General features: G+C 38.0%; 2 protein-coding genes across 2 annotated transcripts; one reads left to right on the plus strand and one right to left on the minus strand.

Moving 5' to 3' along the window:
• Positions 1-781: 781 nt before the first annotated feature.
• Positions 782-7,517, minus strand: LOC119774062 (deoxyribonuclease-1-like 1). The gene is made up of 10 exons (XM_038271363.1): positions 7,358-7,517; positions 7,193-7,275; positions 6,771-6,859; positions 6,586-6,672; positions 6,390-6,502; positions 6,043-6,155; positions 4,011-4,168; positions 3,600-3,696; positions 3,410-3,527; positions 782-1,328 (listed from the first exon to the last, which is right to left on the minus strand). The coding sequence occupies exons 2-10, from the start codon at positions 7,271-7,273 to the stop codon at positions 1,219-1,221; spliced, it is 966 nt and encodes a 321-aa protein (XP_038127291.1). The 5' UTR covers positions 7,274-7,275; positions 7,358-7,517; the 3' UTR covers positions 782-1,218.
• Positions 7,518-14,787: 7,270 nt separating this feature from the next.
• On the plus strand, positions 14,788-20,623 carry LOC119774146 (keratin, type II cytoskeletal 8-like). Its single transcript, XM_038271523.1, has 9 exons — positions 14,788-15,122; positions 16,070-16,278; positions 16,362-16,422; positions 16,560-16,655; positions 16,764-16,928; positions 17,612-17,737; positions 18,056-18,276; positions 19,861-19,931; positions 20,108-20,623. The coding sequence occupies exons 1-9, from the start codon at positions 14,862-14,864 to the stop codon at positions 20,182-20,184; spliced, it is 1,287 nt and encodes a 428-aa protein (XP_038127451.1). The 5' UTR covers positions 14,788-14,861; the 3' UTR covers positions 20,185-20,623.
• Positions 20,624-21,523: the final 900 nt, after the last annotated feature.

Here is a 21,523-nt window from a genome sequence, read left to right on the forward strand (position 1 = left end):
CACAGCCTATCTGTTCCCTGCAGCTGTTAATTCAGAGTGGTAAGTTCATGTAAATCATCTTTCTTCCTTTCTATCTTTTTTGTGCCCTGGCCTTCAATTGTGTTCTTCTTTCCCATAATTAAAAAATAAAGTGAAAAAAAATCTCGATCTAATCTATTCAGCATTTCTACCTATGGACTGCGGAAGACCATTTAACATCAGCATCAGGCGGTGTTTGGCTGCTCCATGCGATATTTAAGGTGCCCTTTTTTCACCCTGAGCACCTGCCCCCAAAAATTTCTGTGGACGCCACTGCCAGATCACCATGATAAATGTGGGTAATGCCAGCAGCAACATTTCTAAATGACATAAAGTTTATAATGATATGGTCATGCATGAAATAGATGTTACATTTTTATATTTTAAATCACACCAAAATATATAGAGCTAAAGAGTTGAAGAAATTATTTCACAAAATTATGCTAGGCAGAGTCCTCTCAGCCTCAGAGATTTGGAGCTCATCACCAAAGATAAATAGGCAATTATATACAGTAAGTCAAGGCACACATAAAGCTGATCAGCAATTATAAGAAACATGTAGTCATGGAAAATAAGTATTTTTCTTTTTATTATTGTAACACATAATTTTGGCACATTACATATTTTGTTAAACATAAGTTTAAAATATGAAATACCTTGTGTTTATTTTTGTCTCTTTGGAGAGGCTTGTGTCATTTGCGATAAAAAAAGAAAAAGAAAAAAAAAAGCTTTTTGGTTTATTACAAATGCATTCAACTCCAAATTTGCCAGAGGTCAGGAAAAGTTTGAGAATGACATGGTTTAATCGACTTTATTTCAAATATACCCTGAAAAGCACAGCCCTGAAGCCAGGTTAACATTGTTTATAAAGCACTGCAAACAGGAAGTACTGACAATAGAAGAGAACGTCAATGAGACAATTAAACAGATCAAAACACATAAAAAAGGCCATTTAAAATTATCTGCTAAAAGCTTTTTGAAATATAGACAAAATTAAGTTGTGTTTTAAATTGGACATTGTGTCGGCATCTGTCATTTAGAACACACAAATAACAAGAAACTTCTTCTTGCAAACTCTACATTGGTGACCCCAACATTTGAACTATTTCAGAATAGTAAACTTTGTCTGGTGATGCGGTGACAGCGACAGCTATGAGACATAAAACGTGATATTTTTTAATCTTCTGGTTACTTCTTTCATTAACTGGAGGCAAGAATCTTTTTTAAATATGTGATCTGAAGCTGAAGCTTTTCTCTCTCCAGCAAGAGGGTGTCTCTCTGCAGGGTCATCACTTCCTCCTGCAAACTCCCTAAACAGCAAGATGAGGTGGAAACAAAAACAATTAAATAAATAATTTAGAAAATATCCTAATCACTGGGGAAAAAAACAAAACAAAAAAACCCACTTTATTTTCAAATGTTTCAGAATGCACTGACATTCTGCTGTAAAAAAACAAATGAAAAGGAACCACAAAATGTGTGAGGCAATTAAATTGGTTCCTGGAAAGGTTACACAGCAGGACTGGCAGCTTTCCAGCAGTTAAAAAGGATTGTGACACCATCCGTATTTGTTTCTTTTTAATTTCTTCATAACTGCCTGTATCTATAAACAGGCTGATTGAGAAATAGAACAATCTTCAGGGGAGAAGAAATCTATCCATCAGAACAAATAGATGGGCAGATAGGCATTTAGAACAATTTATTTTATCTGCTCAGTTTTTGTTTTCTTTAAAGGAAAAGTGTGGTCAGCAAGGAATAATCAATGGATCAGTATCTATACCTAAAACTGATACATTTGTGGTGATTTAATTAATTTCACATAAATCAGTAAAAAAAATAACTTTTGTTGCTATCACTGAGTCCGGGACCGGCCATTTTTTCCCAAATATAGTAAAACCTCACTCCTGACATCTTCCAGCAGTGACGTCACGTTGCAATAAGCCGAATTCCATTCTCCCTGCTTTACAAGCAAAATCAACAGGAACTACTGGACAGGCCTGCAATCAACAACAATTATTTAAGATTCACCAAATTCACGAGAGCCATAGTTAAACTGTCAATGCCCACGTGCATGGCAGTTAAGTGTTGTAACACGTCGGGTAAAGTGAACATTTTTTTTTGTTATTTAACATTTACGATCCTTGATCCTGCAAGGACGGGTTCATCGTTTGATTGCCAACTTGAAGAGGGAGGATTTGCCATCGAACTTCTGGCCAGAGAAACATTTTGAAGAAGAATGTTTTCACGATGACTTGGATAATAGCGCGTAGTGACAAACACCAGATAGAGCACTGAGACTTGCTCAACAGCCGATACTGCACCATAACGTCACAAACCTGTGGGTGGCAGTAGCATTCTTTGACAAACATGGATGTCTCCATTAAAACACATTCAAATGAAATTACTCCTAATTAAAAACACTTATCATTTTTTGAACAGTATGTAATAATTTCATATATAGAGTAATTTCAGAAGTTTGAATTCTGAATATGACTGGACTATTCCTTTAAAACTCATTCGTTTGCACAAAAAGATTTTGTGGCATTCCAGGGATAGGCAGTGACAATCAATTGCAAATGAAATATTTTAAAGGCATTTCTTATTGTAGCAGCGGCTACTAGTTTCCTTTTTCTTTAATTTCTGTGAAATTTGAACTGAGGTTCCAAAAAAGTTTCTTAAAAAAACAATCCACTGGACTTTGTTTCAAAGTTTGAAGACGTTTTGCTTCCCATCCAGGAAACTTTTTAAATTCTAAAGTGGACCAAAAACAAATTCTTGTTTTGGCTTAGAAAACATACAAATTGAGACTGACGAATGGGTCTGCCGCCTATGGATACAAACAGGCTGTGCTGCACATAACATTTTGTGCCACACAGTTTCCTCAGTAGTCAAGATTATTTCTTTTAATATTGTTCTGCTCCATATTTTTGTTTTAAGACATATGCAGAATTTAAAAAAACTATTCATTAAAGTCACTTTGGATTAGTATTGTACAGCTTCAGTGTGCTCAGGCCAGTGTCACGTGTCCCTGCTCTAATGAACCAAATGAAATGGTTTGTAACATTCGTCACATCATATCTACCCTAAAACAGACACCACAGGCTTAGACAATCACACTGCAATGACCTACATCAGTTGCTAAACCCTTCAAAGCAACAATGCTTGACATCTTAAACCATACGCTTTAAAAAAGAAAGGTATGAACAGGATTAAAACTTTGAATTCCAAGGTAAAAAACACTCCTACATTCCATGCATATTTGAAATACAGCCTCACCCTTAAGCACAACTGTAGGTGTTCAAAGGAAGCAAACACCAAGTAAACATTCAGTCCACCTCAAACAGATTCCTTTACACCTAACAATTGGAGTAAATCACATTCTAACTCTTACCTGCGGCAGCTTTGCTTAATGATGAGTTTATGGTTTTTGGGGTTTTAGATGCCATCCAGAAAGGTGTCGCACTGATTAATTCCACCTCGACTGGGTAGTGATCACTGATCCAGAGGGCCTGTTGTATGGAATAAGCACTAAGTTAGTAAATTATGGAAAACTCTGATGTAACCATAGAATGATATCTCACCATTTTTTCTGTCAAATCAAACTCTTTCAGAAAATTGAATGGCTTGGCAGAGTTTGGCACTATGGTTGCTAGCAGGTTGTCTCCATATGCAAGAATCCTGTGCAAGAAAAAGTAATTTTGGGTATTTTATATACTGCGATGGACTGGCGGACTGTCCAGGGTGGACCCTGCCCTCACCCATTGACTACTGGGCCCCCCTTTCTGGATGCCCCACCCACTCTCCCCGCAACCCCATGAGGGAATAAGTGGTTACAATAATGGATGGATGGATGGATGGATGGATGGATGGATGGATGGATGGATGGATGGATGGATGGATGGATGGATGGATGGATGGATGGATGGATGGATTTTATATAGAAAAGTTCAGTGTTAGTCATAAGCTATGTGGAAAAAAATAAATAAATGTACCTGTCGTAAGTGTGATCGTTTGTTGTTGCTGCAGTTGTGTCCACATCATCAGCAATCAGCCAGTGGAAATTCGGGTCACTGCGAATTCGTAAATTTTTCATTTGTTCGGCAGTAACATAAGCACCATCTGCTCTGAAGTCACCCAGGATCATCACGTTCTAGAAAAAAAATACATTTAATGCAGTATCATGTGAAATTACCCTCTGAGCCTTTTCACATTTCAGCACACTACAGCAATTATTAGTGCGCTTTAATGTTCTGTTCTTGGTAGACCAATACAATATAAAAACATATTATTAAAGTGGATTAAAAGCCAAAGCATGTGGAGTTAAGTTGAATTTTACCCCATTTGCTTTGATTTCTTGCCAAAGACCAGGCAAATCTCTTTACGAAGTTTGCCTAGACAATACCATTATACAAATGTAATCTTTCCCTTTCCATTCTAGATTTGCAGTTGTTTATCATGAATACGGTCATGGTGGAAGGGAAACATCTATCCCATCTTAAAATTTTTTACGGCTACTTTTTTGTTTCTTGTTCCGCTGCGTGCATGCTTGGTGTGAACGATTGCTGAAAAGTCAACAGCATAATGCAATTAAATGCCCGCTGTCACTACATGCTCATCCAGGAACAGTGAATGGGGGATTGTATTTGAGTCAATGAGTCAATGCAATCAACTGGTTTTCCTTAGATAGAAAACTTTGTATCAATTTGACTGTATGATCTGGTTGAACTGTAAAGTGCCTTGAGATGACATGTGTTGTGAATTTGGCGCTATATAAATAAACTGAATTGAATTGAATTGAATTCTGCAAAGTCAGTGTCCGATGACATCAGCTGATATTTTTACAAAGAAAACTGTTAGCCAGTGTTATTATATAGCGCCAGTTCACAATACATGTCATCTCAAGGCACTTTACAGAAACAATACAGTCAGATTGATCAAAGGTTTCTGTGAAGGAAAACCAGTTGATCGCATCGAGTCATTGACTCTCAAGACATGTTCCTCCTGGATGAGCTTGCGGCAACGATTTTTGCTTGCATTTTGTTGTTGACTCCTAGGCAATTCCTGTGAAATGAATTAAGCATTGCTTTAATAACACATTGTAGAGACACGGTTTTTAATGGGTTATTTTGCCATAAATCTAGTAATACATTGGAAAAATAAAAGAAAGTATTTATTGAAGAAAGTATTGCCTTTAAGTGTTTTTTGGAGAGGAAAATTCTTCCATCTGTTTCCCTGACCTGCTAATTAAGTTGCTCTAAATTTTATTTAAGGGTATCAGTGTCACGATTGGTTGTGGTTTAAAGGACCCAAATGCAGAGGCAGGGAGGCTGAGGTGATTTCTTGTAGTTTTAATGATGAACAGTTTACAAAGGGAGGAATCCAATTAAAACTGTAACACAGACCACAACCATGGAGACATCAGGGGAAAACATGCACAAGAAGCCAGGGAGAGACGAGGTGAGCAGAGAACAGCGACGACAAGGAGTGACTGCAGAGGGAGAGTATATGAAGCTGACTGAGACAATGGCAAGGCTAACGAGCTGACAAGGAGCAGGTGTGAGGAGACAACGAGGGAGCCAAGGGGAAAGGGACACACACAAAAGGGCAACAAAGGAATACAGAAAAACCTGAGAACTAACATAAATCTAGAAACTACAACAGAATATGAATTAAACCATTAAACCTAGGACACATGGAGCAAAGTTAAGCACAACATAACCAAAACCATGACAATCAGAATAAAGAAAGCTGATTTTAAAATCACACAACACTATTCTGATTAGTGTTCAAAAACTTTAGAAAAAATCCTCCTTTTCTTTCAGTTTCAGAGCTTTTTGATACTTGTTCTATTACATTTCAAATGTAAACATAAACAACTTGAAATAGTACTAATAGTTTCAAAAGGCACTTCCAGTCTTATGTGAAGTATTTTTCTAACTTCCAATTACATTTTGATAGGATTTAGTTTGTTCTGACCTCTGTGATGTGGCTGTTTTGTGGGAAACAAACTTATGCTGATCTTACATCTGTTTTCCATTTGTCTCTGGCGGCCTGGAAGACCTCATACAGCTCGTCCAGCTCTTTCTCTGAGCCCCGTGTCGTGGCACGAACTGGAATCAGCACCAGATCCTTCAGCACTACAACAAAATCCCATCATCCATCAAACTATGTGTGTGACAGCATGGACCTGAAAAACCTGCTGCTTCTTGCTTTTATTGACACACCAAAACAAATCTTTCTCATTCACAGAAGGACAAAACAAACACATTCATGCAGAGATGACTCAAAAAAACAGCAGACAAGACTCCAAGCACCTTAAAACAACAAAAAAACGAACACACAATGCTAACTGATGAGCTGCAGAAACTGACCTGTGTTGTGAGGTTTGAAGTAGAGAATGTAAGGCTCCCTTTCAAACACATCCACATCATTCACCTGATTGTCTTCATATTGATAGGAGTCAATCAGATCAACTACATCATCCCTACAGGTTGAATTGCAGTGTTTTATTTAATCCCCTGATTAAATGATTGGTGATGGTACAATTACAGTGTCATTGAGATTTACCTGTAAAGAAACATAAACTGCTCCTTATATCTGCTTCTTCCAAGGCGAGTACTGATCTGCATGGCATAGTGGTGGGATGTGTTCACCCTGAGATACCGTCAAAGGAAGGCACATTATTGTTCTACTTTAACAGGCAGGATCACCTTTGAGATTGGCTTAGTGCAAACATAAAAACATCAAGTCACCTGTTAAGTTCTGTCAGGAACATCTGGATGGAGGCCCCGCTTACATCCACCACCTCCAGAATAACTATAATGTCGTATCTAGACACAATCTAAACATAAGGCAAAGGTTTCAGCTGTGATGTAGAAACCATGATGGAATGAAAGAGGTGTGACTGATTTTTGAAAGTGACCGTTTTTATCTCTTTCTATGAAGTATTTCATGGAGAACTGAATGTAGCCAATCATTTTTATTTTCAGATTTAAAACCATTCTTGGCTGCTTTCCAAAAATACATCATTGAGAAAATGAAAGCTTTCAGCAGACTTTTGTGGTTATAATTAATAGGGTTATGTAAGATGTTTTTACTGCATGACAGAAAACTGTTAAAACCAGCCAAATTTTGAATTACCAAGAACCATTGATCACAGTAAAGAATGTTTTACCTTTATAAGAGTTGAAAGGACATCTGGGTCTGAGAGTTTGGTTATACCGAACCTCTGTGCGTTGAATGAAGCAATCTTCATATCTGATAAAAAAACGGAAAATAATTTACTAAAACATTTCCTAAAGCGACCCTTTCTGAGCACTGACTCCTCAACTTGAAGTACCTCTGGTAATGTGTCAGCATATGCAGATGGATTCCCTTCAGCAGCAAGCACATCTGTTCTTTCGAATAAAACTGAACCAGGTCCTGTGAGAAACATATATCTCTGTATTTTTCCAGGGCAGATATATGATTGGTTAATCAAGATCACAAGTACAACAGGGATACTTTACAAATGAGAGCTAATCCATTTTGACAGCAAGTGGACGGACAGGTTCTTTTGTTTGCAGTTGAAAATGACTGTGATTGGTTAAAGTCGATGCCACTGTCCAAATAGGCAAGGATAGAAAAATAAAGAAATGAAAACTCCTTCCTTTTTAAGGTTTTTATTATTGTTATTTATGCATGGTGGGGTTTCAGGGGTAGAGGTATTTTTAAATACATATAGAGTTTAAGAAGCAAGCGAAGCAAAATAACTAATACGTTAGAAAATTGACCCTAGGATGCTCGATCTGTCTTTGTGGTTGAAAAATGATGCGGAATTATAACCCAACCACTAACATGTTTCATGGTCAGATTGTGTATGTTCCAAAGCAGAAACTTCCAAAACTTTTGTGTTTACATTGGTGGTCATTTTTACGCTTGTTTAACATAGAGCACCCAGGCGCAGCAGCACACAGTTGGATTGGGTATTCTGGAGGCAACAGCTGTGCAAGCATATAGAGAAAAGGTACCCCACCATGTGGAGCCATATGCCCCACAAATACATGTATTCTTTGTGCCACTAAGAAAGAAGCACAGGATAAAAAACACAGGGCTCTGCGCCCCCTTAACACATTTTTTTAATTTTTTGAATTAGAGAGCTGGACTGGGGTGAATGATTTTAGGGGTTAAAGTTAGAGGAAACTAGACATTATTAGATGCATTTTTACATTTGTCTGTTGCATCTGAAAATTGGAAATAATTGATTTTAGTTTTTGATATTCAAATAATTCATATTCATATGAATCTTTTAAAACATTGAAGGGAATAAAATATTTTCCATTGGATATGTTCCGTGATGATTTTGCAGGATCTTTGAGTTGAACTAAATGTGTGACCTATTTCAAGCTCTGTATTTGTTTAAAAATCGGGGCAGGGTGAATGACTTCTTCCGATTTCGAACATTTCAGATAATAAAATATATTTTAAAGATTGAAGGGTAATACATTAATAGACAGGTTCTGCAAATTTAATACAAATGATTGATCAACCCTTAAATAAAACATCCAGGGCATTAAGGCGTGAGACAATCTCCTTCTTTGGAGATGAGAAAACAGAAAGGCCACCCTGGCCTGCAGAGTGTAAAGATGCATCTGTATTGAGTTATTTTTGTATTTAATTATTTCATTCAAGAAAAGAAAATGCAATCTGGAAGGGGAAAATAATTTTTTAAAGTGAAATGAATATATTGGGGAGAACACATTTTCAGTGAGAGTTCGACTCCGCCAGGGCTGCCCTTTGTCACCGATTCTGTTCATTACCTTCATGGACAGAATTTCTAGGCGCAGCCAAGGTGTCGAGGGATCCGTTTTGGTGGCCTTAGGATTGCGTCTCTGCTTTTTGCAGAGGATGTTGTCCTATTGGCTTCATCAGGTCGTGATCTGCAGCTCTCGCTGGATCGGTTCGCAGCCGAGTGTGAAACAGCCGGGATGGGAATCAGTGCCTCCAAATCCGAGGCCATGGTCTTGAGCCGGAAAAGGGTAGAGTGCCTTCTCCGGGTCAGGGGGGGTGTCCTGCCCCAAGTGGAGGAGTTTAAGTATCTCGGGATCTTGTTCACGAATGAGGGAAGAAGGGAGCGGGAGATCGACAGGCGAATTGGCGCAGCGTCTGCCATGAAGCGGGCGCTGTACCGGTCCGTCGTGGTGAAGAGAGAGCTGAGCCAAAAAGCGAAGCTCTCGATTTACCGGTCGATCTACATTCCTACCCTCATCTATGGTCATGAACTGTGGGTCATGACCGAAAGAACGAGATCGCAGATACAAGCAGCTGAAATGGGTTTCCTCCGTAGGGTGGCTGGGCTCTCCCTTAGAGATAGGGTGAGAAGCTCGGTCACCCGGGAGGGACTCGGAGTAGAGCCGCTGCTCCTCCACGTCGAGAGGAGCCAGTTGAGGTGGCTCGGGCATCTGGTTAGGATGCCTCCTGGACGCCTCCCTGGTGAGGTGTTCCAGGCATGTCCCACCGGGGGGAGGCCCCGGGGAAGACCCAGGACACGCTGGAGAGACTATGTTTCTCGGCTGGCCTGGGAACGTTTTGGGGTTCCTCCTGAAGAGCTGGAAGAAGTGGCTGGGGAGAGGGAAGTCTGGGCCTCCCTTCTTAAGCTGCTGCCCCTGTGACCCGACCCCGGATAAGCGGAGGAAGATGGATGGATGGATGGATGGATGGATGGATGGATGGATGGATGGATGGATGGATGGATGGATGGATGGATGGATGGATGGATGGATGGATGGATGGATGGATGGATGGATGGACATTTTCACAAAAATATTCATAACTGATGTTATTTTATACTGAAGAAAAAGTTTTATGGGCAGGCCTGTGCTCCTACTGACCAGTTTCAACAGAATTGACAGTTGATTGGTGATACTAGGTGAGATGAGCAGCATCTCGCTTTGAATGTTGAGGAGAGTTTATGGCTGTGCAGGGGCAGTGGGCAGGGTGCTGATGGGCGGGGTTAAAAGTCTGCTGTGAAGCCAAGCTGTCTGCAACTAAACAAGATGGCTGGCACCGTGTTACATAATAAGTTGCGTAACACATCTCGTACAGTTGCAGACAGCTCTTTTCAGCTTCACATCAGACTTTTAATCACACCCATCAGCAGAGCGCCTTCCAGGTGAAGCGCAGTTCATCTTGAACACACCTGCTGGTGGAGCGAGACTCTGGGCAAGTGGAAGCTTAACCACCTTTATACCTAATATCACCACATGTTGCATAAATATAAATCAACATAGTGTACTGCAAAAGCTAAATTAAAAAAAGTCTGAGCAATGGTTCATCTGGAGTGTGCTGTATATAAGCAGGCTTTTAGAGACACTTTATAAATAGTGGGACTTTCAAAATAACGCTGATGCAGATGGATATAGGTCCATGTTTTTTTTCCTCAAACTCAAGACCAAAGTGACTGTCTGGATCCACAGTGAAAGTGGAAATAGTATATGCACTTTTAATATCCATTAAATACAATAACCACAGATAAAATTACACTATATCTGGCCTTTTCCAATGAAAGTCTAATACACATGTTGATTAATATGCACTATCCCATCATGAAATAAAGAAAAAAATAAGTAATGATTAAAATGTCAAAAACAGAGAATAACTGCTGGGCACAACTGCAACAAGTGGCTGAACTTAGTGCATCCCAGTGCAGAAGACAGCTCTACACAATAGGAGGCTGTATCCTCGTGTTGAGGTCTGATAATGCTCAGTTTTTTCCATTATCCTTGGATCCAGCCAAAAGACTTTTCAGACATCACCAAGTTTGTGGTGGAAATTATATTAAGCACTGTTACGTTAACAATATCTCAGTCAGTTTTGTTAAGGTGTCTTAAAGGTAAGAGCAAAGACTGTCACACAGAGCATAAGAGTGTGACCTACAGAGTTAATTCATGTCTTTTATATCCCAGAACAGGAGAAGTTAGGAATATCTTAAGGCAAAACTGTGAGAATTGGCTACTCTGCAAGTTGCAGTGAGAACTGACTTCTCTTCACCCATCTCTTGTAGATGTCCACAAGCAGGGCAAAGCAAGAAAACCAGTTCTACAGAGTCCATAACTAAAATGAGATACAGCAAACGCATCCATGAGACAATAGCAAAAAACTAGGGATGAAACAATTAATCAGATTACTCCTGATTAAATGATTATTAAAATAATCATCAACTAATTTAATAATCGATTCACCGCTAACTGGATTATAGACACTGTAAAAAAAATGCTTTTAGCTAACAGAGCAACCCACTTAGAGCTCTAATTATATCCACATTGTACAAAAAATATATTAACATTTTGGATAAAAAAATAATGTTTTCTTCTGTTAATATGCTCTATCCAGAACCCCTCAACTGAAAAAGTATTAGTTTCACCTGGTTTTATTTCGTAAAAAAAATTCTTGAAGACACCTTAGGCAAAAAATTATCGATAGATTACTCGATTTGCAAAACAATCGTTAGTTGCAGCCCTACAACAAAATAACATTTTTCATTTCAGGCAATGCTGTTTAAAACTGCAAAAGTCCTGCAAAGAGAGAATCAATTGTTGCACCTCATTCACAAATGCACCATACAGGCTTTCTTTCTACGGTAATTATCAGCTTTTGCGTAGCTGTCATTCCCAGAACATAATGATTACATTTAGCCACCACTGTGCATAAGCGGTAATTTACTCCAGTGACTCGCAGTGACGCTTTGCATATTTTGAAACCGCACATTATTTGCATTCCTCAACGCATACCACTAAGATCCTTCCTTTGATAAAGGTACCATGACCTGTAAAATTATTAAAACACACTAATTCCTCTTTTTACTGTTTTATCCAAACATTTAAATAAAATTAGTTATAAGTAGTGCAACATTTAAAATCAAAACATTATATAGTTTATTTGCATATTGAGATCTGAAAATTTGGAGGCATTTCTATTCAGTTAACCTGAGTCAGTTCCTTGCAGCACTATCCCTTGTTGCAAATACAATTAAAACTCGTTTGGGATATTCATAAACAAGCTTTGCATATCTATTTTTCCCCATTTCTAAATGCAAATTAGTGTGTCAACACTAAAATCTGTCTTTCCAGTTTCTCAGTTGGGTGTAAAAGCTAGCATGCTGAGACGGGAGAAGACTGCAATTTAAGCATAGTAGTTCTCGCTATAAGGTAAGAGGGGTGTTAGCTTGAGGATAAAATTCTGTCAAAGTTGAAGGTCTTTTATTCCACAGTTGTGTTTTATTTAGCTACATCAATTTACCATGTTTTAACCAGCCACCCTGTCCCCACTGAAAAAAACAATGTATATTCAAAGGTGTGTCCACTACCACATATCACTGGGGGAGGAATGATGTGTATTGTTTGTCTTCCTTCCTACTTGTAGGCAAACAGGGTTACTTTTGCCACCATTTGACCAGAACATCTTATTTCACGTTTGCTGCCAACACCCAGCATGTCTTGTGACAAACTGCAAAGCCTTCTCATGGCTTAAAAAAAAAATACTTTTCTGTTTGCTCTTCTTCTACTCCATGTTTGTAGAGTGCAAATATGTCAAGCTCTCCTTTTCAAGCTTGTCAGCTTAAAAGGAAATCAGTGCCTTGTTAAGTCTACAGATCTGTGAGATGCTTAAATATTGGGGTATAGTTTTGAACTTTTACTTTGTTGTCCATGATTTTATGAATGCTCTCTAAAGAACCTCAAGTCCTTCATGGAGTAGCTGGATTTATATTGAGATTAAATCACTGGCAGATGGGGCTTACTTACTCACTAGGCAGAACCTGAGAGCAATTGTGCTCACTGGGATTTATTCAGGGGTTTTGGTTAAACAAGCACAAAGTTATGCATGCCATCTTTTTTGATACTTTTATATGCTTAACATGTAAAACATTTACTTTTCATATTATAAATATACTAATATTTTTATTATATTATTGTGAGATCAATGGAGAAGTAAATTTCTACATTGATCTCACAATGGAGAAATTCATATCTGTATCTTAACCCATCCCCTTGGGGAGCAGCGAGCTGCCACTGTGCGTTGCCCAGGGAGAAGGGGGGGGTTAAGGGGCTTGCTCAGAGAGCAAGAGTGGAGGCTTTTGGGATCGAACCAGGTACTTGCAACTTTCTCAGAGCACAAGCGCACTGCTCTAAAACTAGGCCATCACCTCCCCATATGCATTATGTTATGACGTTCTACCAAATAAAATTAATTAGTGCTTTGAACTATACTGTGCTATATAAATAAACTTGACTTGCAATAAAATAGAAAAATATTAACTTTTGGTTTACTTTTGTGAGGACCCAGTTAAGATAAAATTTTTATTTAGTTTTCTTCATCAAATTGTCTTAACCTACCTGGCAGATTAAGCGCCTAACAAAAGAAAGAATCTACTTGTCACCCACTGTAAAGATTATACTTCATGGTACTCCCTTCTATGTGATTGAAATTATATAAATTGGTGTATAAAACAACAGAGAAAATATAAAGAATAGGAAGAAAGAAAAATACATTTTCTTTCTGTTAGTTTCTTCCTTCTGATGCAGGGGCTGTTTACTGTTGACGGAAAGAACAGCCAATGGTAACAAAAAAGTGGAGTCAATGTCCTTGATTCTCATTTGAATTTTGCTTTGTCTCTTAGACATTGCCTTCTGCCACATTTTTCTGTGTAGTTTGCATGGTTTTAAGCATGACTTGTCAAACTTATTTTCAAAAGAGCTTCCCTGCAGTTGCCGTTGTTGCTATACATTGTCGCTGAAACCGGAACAATTCATCTGAAGACATACCCCTCCACCTGAGACGGAGCAGTGCATAAGATCTGCTGCTAGAAGCTGCGGCTACATGCAAACGACCATAGCTAAACAGGAGGCATCCCGTGCTACCGTATAAAATAAAACGAACGGACTGGACTGAAGATGGCTCTGCAGAAAGTGGACTGTGCCGAAGGCCTTCACCTACTCCACCGAACCAAAACAGCAACTGCCTTCCTTAATTCCTTCCTTAGTTAGTTGGTTGCAGCAGATTGTGTAGGGGTGTTAGATAAAACATGCATTGGGCATTTTCAGGTCTTTAACTACTATTCTCTTTCTTAAGAAAATAAAAAAAAACATACATTTGTCATTTAAAGATATGAAAAAAGTATAAGGCCAGATCTTAGAATGCCTTTCAGGTTTGTTTGATTTTATCTAGGGTGGTGCCCAACTGCTTTAAATGGTTTTAATGCTTCACTTTTTCTTAAAGAAAACAGTAGGACAACAAACTGAAAGGCGTGTCAAAATTATGATCTGATTCTGCATATTTTATCCATTGATCCATAACAACTTTTGATGAAACAAAAAATAAAACATGTTCTTTTTTGGTTTCTAAAAAATCCTATAGTGATATTTAAACACTTGTTTTCAATGGATCTTAATATTCCTTTTTATGCAGATTACTGTTTACCACTTCTGTATCTTCAGTAGTTTACAAAAATTGTAAAATCTTTTTATCATAGCTTCTTCTCATAGTTTCTTATCTTTGTAAATCTTAGCACGCCCAGTTCTTTCATTCAAAATACACCTAGAATGGAAAGAGGATGCCAAAGACAGAGCTGCTTAACAAGATTAGATTCCAGAGAAACAATTGAAAGGAAACATATTTACAGCAGGGTAGGTGGGAGAAGGAAAAGAGGCAGATGTCTGACTGGTTAATCTGCATTCATATAACTTCACAACAGAAAACACACCCATCTCTTTGCCTTATAAAGTTGTGAAAACAGACAAACATGCAAAAGATAGCTCCAGCTTCACCTGAACTCACCACTATCTCCAAACGAAAGATCTACAGTCAACATGAGTCTAAGGATCAAGCAGAACAAAAGAAATGGCCGCTTTAGCTCCTCGGGAGGCTTCAGCAGCATGTCCACTGGATCCTATCCGATGCTCAAAGCCAGCACCACCAATAATGTGGTCTCCATTAAACCAGTCACCATAAACAAGAGCCTCCTTGATCCTGTGAAGATGGACATTGATCCAGCAATCCACACACTGCGAACCCAAGAGAAGGATCAGATCAAGGGCCTGAATAACCGCTTTGCATCATACATCCAACAGGTGAGGGTTTCCTGCAAAAATCATCCCTGATAAAAAGTAGCACTTCATAGATAATTTGGTTATTGAACAACTCAGAAAATCAAAATTTACTTTTCCATTAAAAACTTTTAAATAAACCGATTTAACAAATTTTTCAATAGTACAAACGAGATCTTCTAAAAATGTATAAACAGAAACTTCTAATCAAATTTATAATCATTACTTTTTACTGGTGTATGACCTCGACATGATAACGACCCTCATTTCTCTTAGAAACTCTTTCAACTGTCAAAGGTGATAGAACCCGTGCAAAAACCAGCAAGAAAGAACACCATTTTCAGTTTCCACTAATCGGTTATCAGCATAGAATAAGAGTCCCTGTTTGACAAGTCCATGGCGGTGATGTTTTTCCTGCTTCCAATTGAAAGTTCTGATACCGAAACCACTGAAATTCTTTTTTTCAAAAACAAAATGGTTTCATAATTCCAGAAGAGGGTTTTAAAAATCAGTATAGCAAGTTCTGTTCCTTAAAACACTCCCTAGAGTTGATTTAACAACAAAAAAATCTATTAAAAACCTCATTGGCCCAACTTAAAAATGTATTTTGCCCTAAGTGCTTGTGTTGCGCTCTGAGGACATGGAAAGCCAAGTTGTTCTTTAAAAAAAAAATAAACATAAAAAAGCCATTCAAGCATTTGCTTGCCCATATTTAAGGATGGATTCATCGCAACGCTTGAAACAAATTAAACTATTACAAACCAGACAGGAAAAAGATCCAAGCTCAGCTTGCCAGGTTGCACAGTTGGGAGGATGGAATAAATCAATAAAATTCTCCAAAGCTCAGAAGTATACATAGTTTTGGGTGTATAAGATTTGACCAATTAGGATTTCTGAACTATTAACTGATATTTTAAGGTCAAAGTGCAATATGGTTGATTGGATGGATCTACTTGGTGTTTCTGTTCAAGGTCCAACTGCTGGAGCAACAGAACAAAATGCTGGAAACCAAATGGCAGCTGCTCCAGAAACAGACTGCAACTTCCACTGATACTGACGCCATGTTCAAAAGCAACATTGCCAATCTGCAGAAACAGCTGGATCTCATTCTGAACCAGAGACACCTAATGGAAATGGAGAAGAATGCATTTATTGATCAAACAAAAAGTTACCAATCAAAGTCAGAGTTCATTTTCTGGGATATTCATGACTTGGTGCACATAAATAACATCTTCATTAGTAACATACTTGTTATTATTTCAGGTATGAAGAAGAGATCAGCAAAAGGGGTGATGCAGAGAGCCTCTTTGTTATGACAAAAAGGGTAAAGACCATGCACAAGGAAAACATTTGCTCTAACACCATAATAATAATTATCATAATTTAATGAATTCCAGACATTTGAAGAAATTCACCCATATGTTGAAAATACATTAAAAAGTGTTGTTTTGTGTTTTTTAGGATGTGGATGCAGCATACATGAACAAGACGGAATTGGAAAACAAAGTGTCTGCTCTTTATGACGAGCTAAACTTCCTCAGAGCTGTCCATGAGGCTGTGTGTAACCCCACTTTTTCATAAATCAATTCATAGGCATGTGTTATATTTTAGATTTTGAGTTTTACTCTAATTTTGACCTATATTTTGCTTATTTTTTAATAAAAGGAGCTGAGAGAGCTGCAGGGCAGTGTGAAGGAAACCTCTGTGGTGGTAGAAATGGATAACTCTCGCGACCTGAACATGGATCAAATTATATCCGAGGTTAAGGCGCAGTATGAGGAAGTCGCTGCCCGCAGTCGAGAAGAAGCAGAAAACTGGTACAAGACAAAGGTGAGCAAAAGATTGTATTTCCTCTATGTGATATCTAAGAAACATCTCAGACATTAGATAAAGATAAGGTCTACAGTAACATGAGTAAATGTATTTATTTGAGAATATATCCTAAGATAGGACAGATGTCCTCCACAATTAGTGGCAGCCCTTACAAGCTCTTTAGAATAAAGCATTTTTATGCATTGTTTACTTTGTTTGGTTAATCATATTATTTGGCATGTCATTGATATTGCATTGTAGTTTATTTCCCTGTGGTTACAAATATGCAGATTGTTATTACTTATTCCTCAAAATGGAACAGATGAAACAACATACCATTCAAATAAGGTGGGATTTTTTTAATTCTTGTCTAAACTTCCCCACATCTCCTTTCAGAGCAATAAGTTAGATTAATATCTTGAATTGTGACAACTTAAAACCTGGTGATGAAAAAGGTGATCCTTTTGTTCTGCCATCTAGTGATATATGCAAGGGAAACCTAGAAAGAGAGACACAGAGGGCCCAGAATGTTTTTACTGTTCCTATATGTAGTCATTGCATTTTGTTGTTTTAAGAGTAAAAATAAAAGCTCCAGAACTGGTTTCGTAAAACCTACTCGTTTTTTTTTTTATTTCCCCCCCCCCCACATTAATAGGTTGTGATAATTATTACTTACTCTTCTTCAATCTCCAACCAACCAGTTTGACGTGATGGCAGCAGAGGCTAACCAGTATGACGCTGAGCTGATTTCCACCAAGGGCGAAATAGCTGAGTTGCAACGGATGATCAGTCGCCTTAAGAATGAGATTGATGTGGTAACAGCACAGGTGAGCTGGAGAATTGCTCTTGATGTTAAATGAAAGGTGACAACTTATTTGAGAAAACAAAAACAAAACTCCTTCAGTCCTTCAGAGCTGTCAGCTCAACACGACAATAAAAACACACACAACCTGAATTTCATTTTCACCTTGAAGAGCTGGTTGTTGTTAACTGCAGATGAAAACAGCTAACATTAAAATATAAGCCGGATAACATTTTGAAGGATCTTGTTGGAAATGTTCTACCCTCATCACATCTTGCATCCCAATAATTTTTCTAACAAAGTATGAAAACGCAAGTTTATAAGAGTTTTTACTTTTTTCCAGCGTGCCACAATTGAGCTCAAAATTTCTGAGATGGAAGAACGTGGACAAGAAACTGTGGCTGATGCCAAAGACCGTATCAGGGAGTTGGAGCAAGCTTTGACGGATACCAAACACGCTATGGCTAAACAGATCAGGAATTACCAGGAACTGATGAATACCAAGTTGGCCCTGGACATTGAAATTTCCACATATAGGAAACTGGTGGAAGGAGAGGAGGACAGGTAAAAGCTGCTACATATATCTTCATTTATACTCTGAAAGCGGTCATAGAATGCAAAACAGAGTTTACCTTGTCATAGATGAATAATGATAGTTCAGTGGGTGAAATGGACATACAGAGAAGTTCAAACCACATCGACACCTCCTTTCTCTGCAAATCTCACAATTCTAAACTTCTACCAGAAAACGGGAGAATCCGAACAAAGACCTGAATTGACGTAAACTCTGGGATGTTGCCTTATTTGGTTCTGGCCTGTACTTTTGTTACGCTCCGAAATTTACTTACAGACCAGCCCACTGGTTCACTGGCCCAAGAACATGAATAGAGGTAGATGTAAGACACTAGTTTAGCTTCTTAGCCTACAGCTGAATTACCTTCTACAAGAATTACAAAGCAGGCAGTTTCTCTATTGAAAGTGAGCCAGGACCAGGGGCGTAAATGCAGTGTTCCAGGCTGCAAGGAGGAAGAGGACATTTTTCGCAGTTTTCCCACCACTTACTGGTGGTGAGTCTGACATAGTGGAAAAAATGCAAACCTTCTTTTGGACAGTAGGCTAGTAAGAGCGATGCAAACAGCAACGTTTAAACAGAGCGTGCACGAGGAGAAATGGGCTTGTGCATGCTCTCGCACGCATTTAATTGGCATTCCCTCTCAGTGGGTAGAGGGTTGTGCATGTGTTTTTTTCTAAGTGAAGAGGGCGGGTCCTTTCCAACATTCAGGAAAGTTCTCCATTATACCTTCAAGTATTTCTAATAAATCAATGCTGCTCCCTCGTGGCCAAAAAGTAGAGTGCGTCGGCTTGTTACGTAGCAAATTTGTGAAATGCTACCAAGAATACAAAATGTAAAGGTTATTGTTAAAATAATATTAACAATTTAAAATGTATTAGTGTATTAACAAATATGGGAAATCTGTGTTTGGAAATTATTTTAAATTGGTTCTAAGATATCTCAACCGTTGGGATTTCTATGTTGTTTAATAAAGAGACATAACTTTGTGTTCTAGAGCATATGTTCAACAGGTTGTCCATGACCGCTAGGGTGTCCACAGAAGTACTGCATGGGGGTCGCGAAACTTTTGGTTGTTTAGACATTTTTTTATATTTCCCCTGCAATTCTTTCCACTAATTGATATGTCTTCAAATACACATTAAAATGAATTCAACACACTGTAGTAAACAGATAAATGGAGGTAGAAGATGTCTTTCAGTCATCAATGCACATTCAGTGACACACAGGAGCTCTTTCAAGCTGGGCACCGTTTCATTCACAACACCTGTCCCTTTAACCAGGAATCAGAAATACTTGAATAATCCCAGGGCGAAATTACTTTCGTTACATTACTCCATATGCAATAGAGTGACTATAGGACCAGTTTGATATATCACAATTTCATACAATATATATAATTAGGGGGTCCCCCGATACATCTGGCCATCAATTTGGGGGTCCTTGGCCTGTAAAACATAAACGATCTTAGAGCAGGTTCATGTCAGAGTTTTGTTTTGTTTTTTTATTTAGTGCGAATCCTAATTATGGCCATTAACGTTCAGAACTTATCTTTCCTTTTTTTTTTTTACTGCCAGAATTGGACAAAAGACTGTCTTCAACGTCCGCTCTGCACCAATCAAAACTGTGAATCCAGCACCAAGCGAACGTAAGTATGCAACGCATGTAGTGTGCTTTACTGTACTTTTCTATCTCTTTAGCTTTTTCTTTTTGTCCCTTACCTGATAACCTTAGTTTCATTAAAATAAAGCAAACAGAAAAAAAAGAATCAGTCACAAGCTGGGGAATTTTCTGAATGTTTCTGAATTATTCTCCTTCTGACAGCAAACCTTGAGAGGCGAAAATCAGGCGCAATTCTCATCAAGACAGTAACAACCAAAGACATCTCATACACTGAATAAAGCAGAGAGAAGCCTGCAGTACTGGGACCTGCTGGATGACCACAGCTTTTACATTAATTCCTGTATGTTGTGTGAATTACATGCGTTTTATGTGTGTTTTGATCTCATTTAAAGAAAAGTTCATCTTGATGTAAACATGTCTTTCTTTTTTTGTGGCATCCTTTATGATAAAAATCCTAAACAAAGAACTTGTAAAATTTGTCATAATTTTAGTGTGTAGAAAGTTAGATTAGATTCAGTGTTTCTCCAAGTATGCTTTGTAGGTGATGAGTCTGCTGAGTAATTTTGGACAGCTCTAAAGAAAAAAATAGTACAAATTATTTAGTTTCAATTTAAGGGCATAGTAACACTGTGTTTGCCGAGATTAAAACCATGTCACTGTTAAGATAGGTACGGGATATCTTTGAAAATTTTCTATAATAAAAACCTCCTAATCCAATCGTTTGCAACTCTTCATATTTACATTCATTTTATAATTGATGTATTATTTCACATGAACCATTATTCACATGACTCACATTGCTACAACAGAACTCAACTGACTGAGCAGCACAATAACAAACAAATCATCTGAATCTGCAGCTCAGAAATGTCAATAAATTACATCAAGTAGTTTAATATGTGTTTAATAAAGCTGTTGTCTTCCACTCAGCGATCCAGCTGTCATTTCACTCTCACCCTCTAAGTTCTGTCTGTTAAAACAAATCTGAATCCACCCTTTTCAGGAATCGTTATAATTTTTAATAAAGATTTGCTAAAACCTAAAGTAATTAGGATGTTAAATATGATAAAGTTTTTCCTACTCATACTATATAACTATGAGTTATAAGTTTTAATGTTTTAATTAATCCCCCTCAAATGGCAAACAGTTGAATCAGAGCCTACTTTGGGATAGGAATAATTATCCTTGCTGACAAATGTTTCAAGGTTAAATTACCGGTACCTAAGGTTTGCTCAGGCTGGAGGAAAGTGGTTAGAATGGAAACAGATTGTGCTGTTTAAAGTGATCCAAGGTCTGAAGTGCTGTTTTCTTTCTAGGAATGGGTTAGGAATTGATTAGAAGCTGCAGCACACTTAGATTGGACACTTGCCCTAACCCTTATATTGAGCACTACATAGGGCTATACTCTATCTGGGGATTTAAAATCTGTGTTGAACTGCTTTTCAAAACGTTTAGTAGATCTTTACATAGTATTCATTATTTTTATCTAATGATAATATTTTAAAGTATTTATTATGTTGGGTTAAGTTAAATAGTTCGGAAAAATACTATCTATTTTATTGTTATTTTTTTCTGAGGGTGGGTCTTGTTTCCTGTTTCCTTGTTTAACTCCTAATC

This window comes from Cyprinodon tularosa, unplaced genomic scaffold (genome assembly GCF_016077235.1).
Source record: "Cyprinodon tularosa strain WSP-4 unplaced genomic scaffold, ASM1607723v1 ctg8, whole genome shotgun sequence".
NCBI lineage: Eukaryota > Metazoa > Chordata > Actinopteri > Cyprinodontiformes > Cyprinodontidae > Cyprinodon > Cyprinodon tularosa.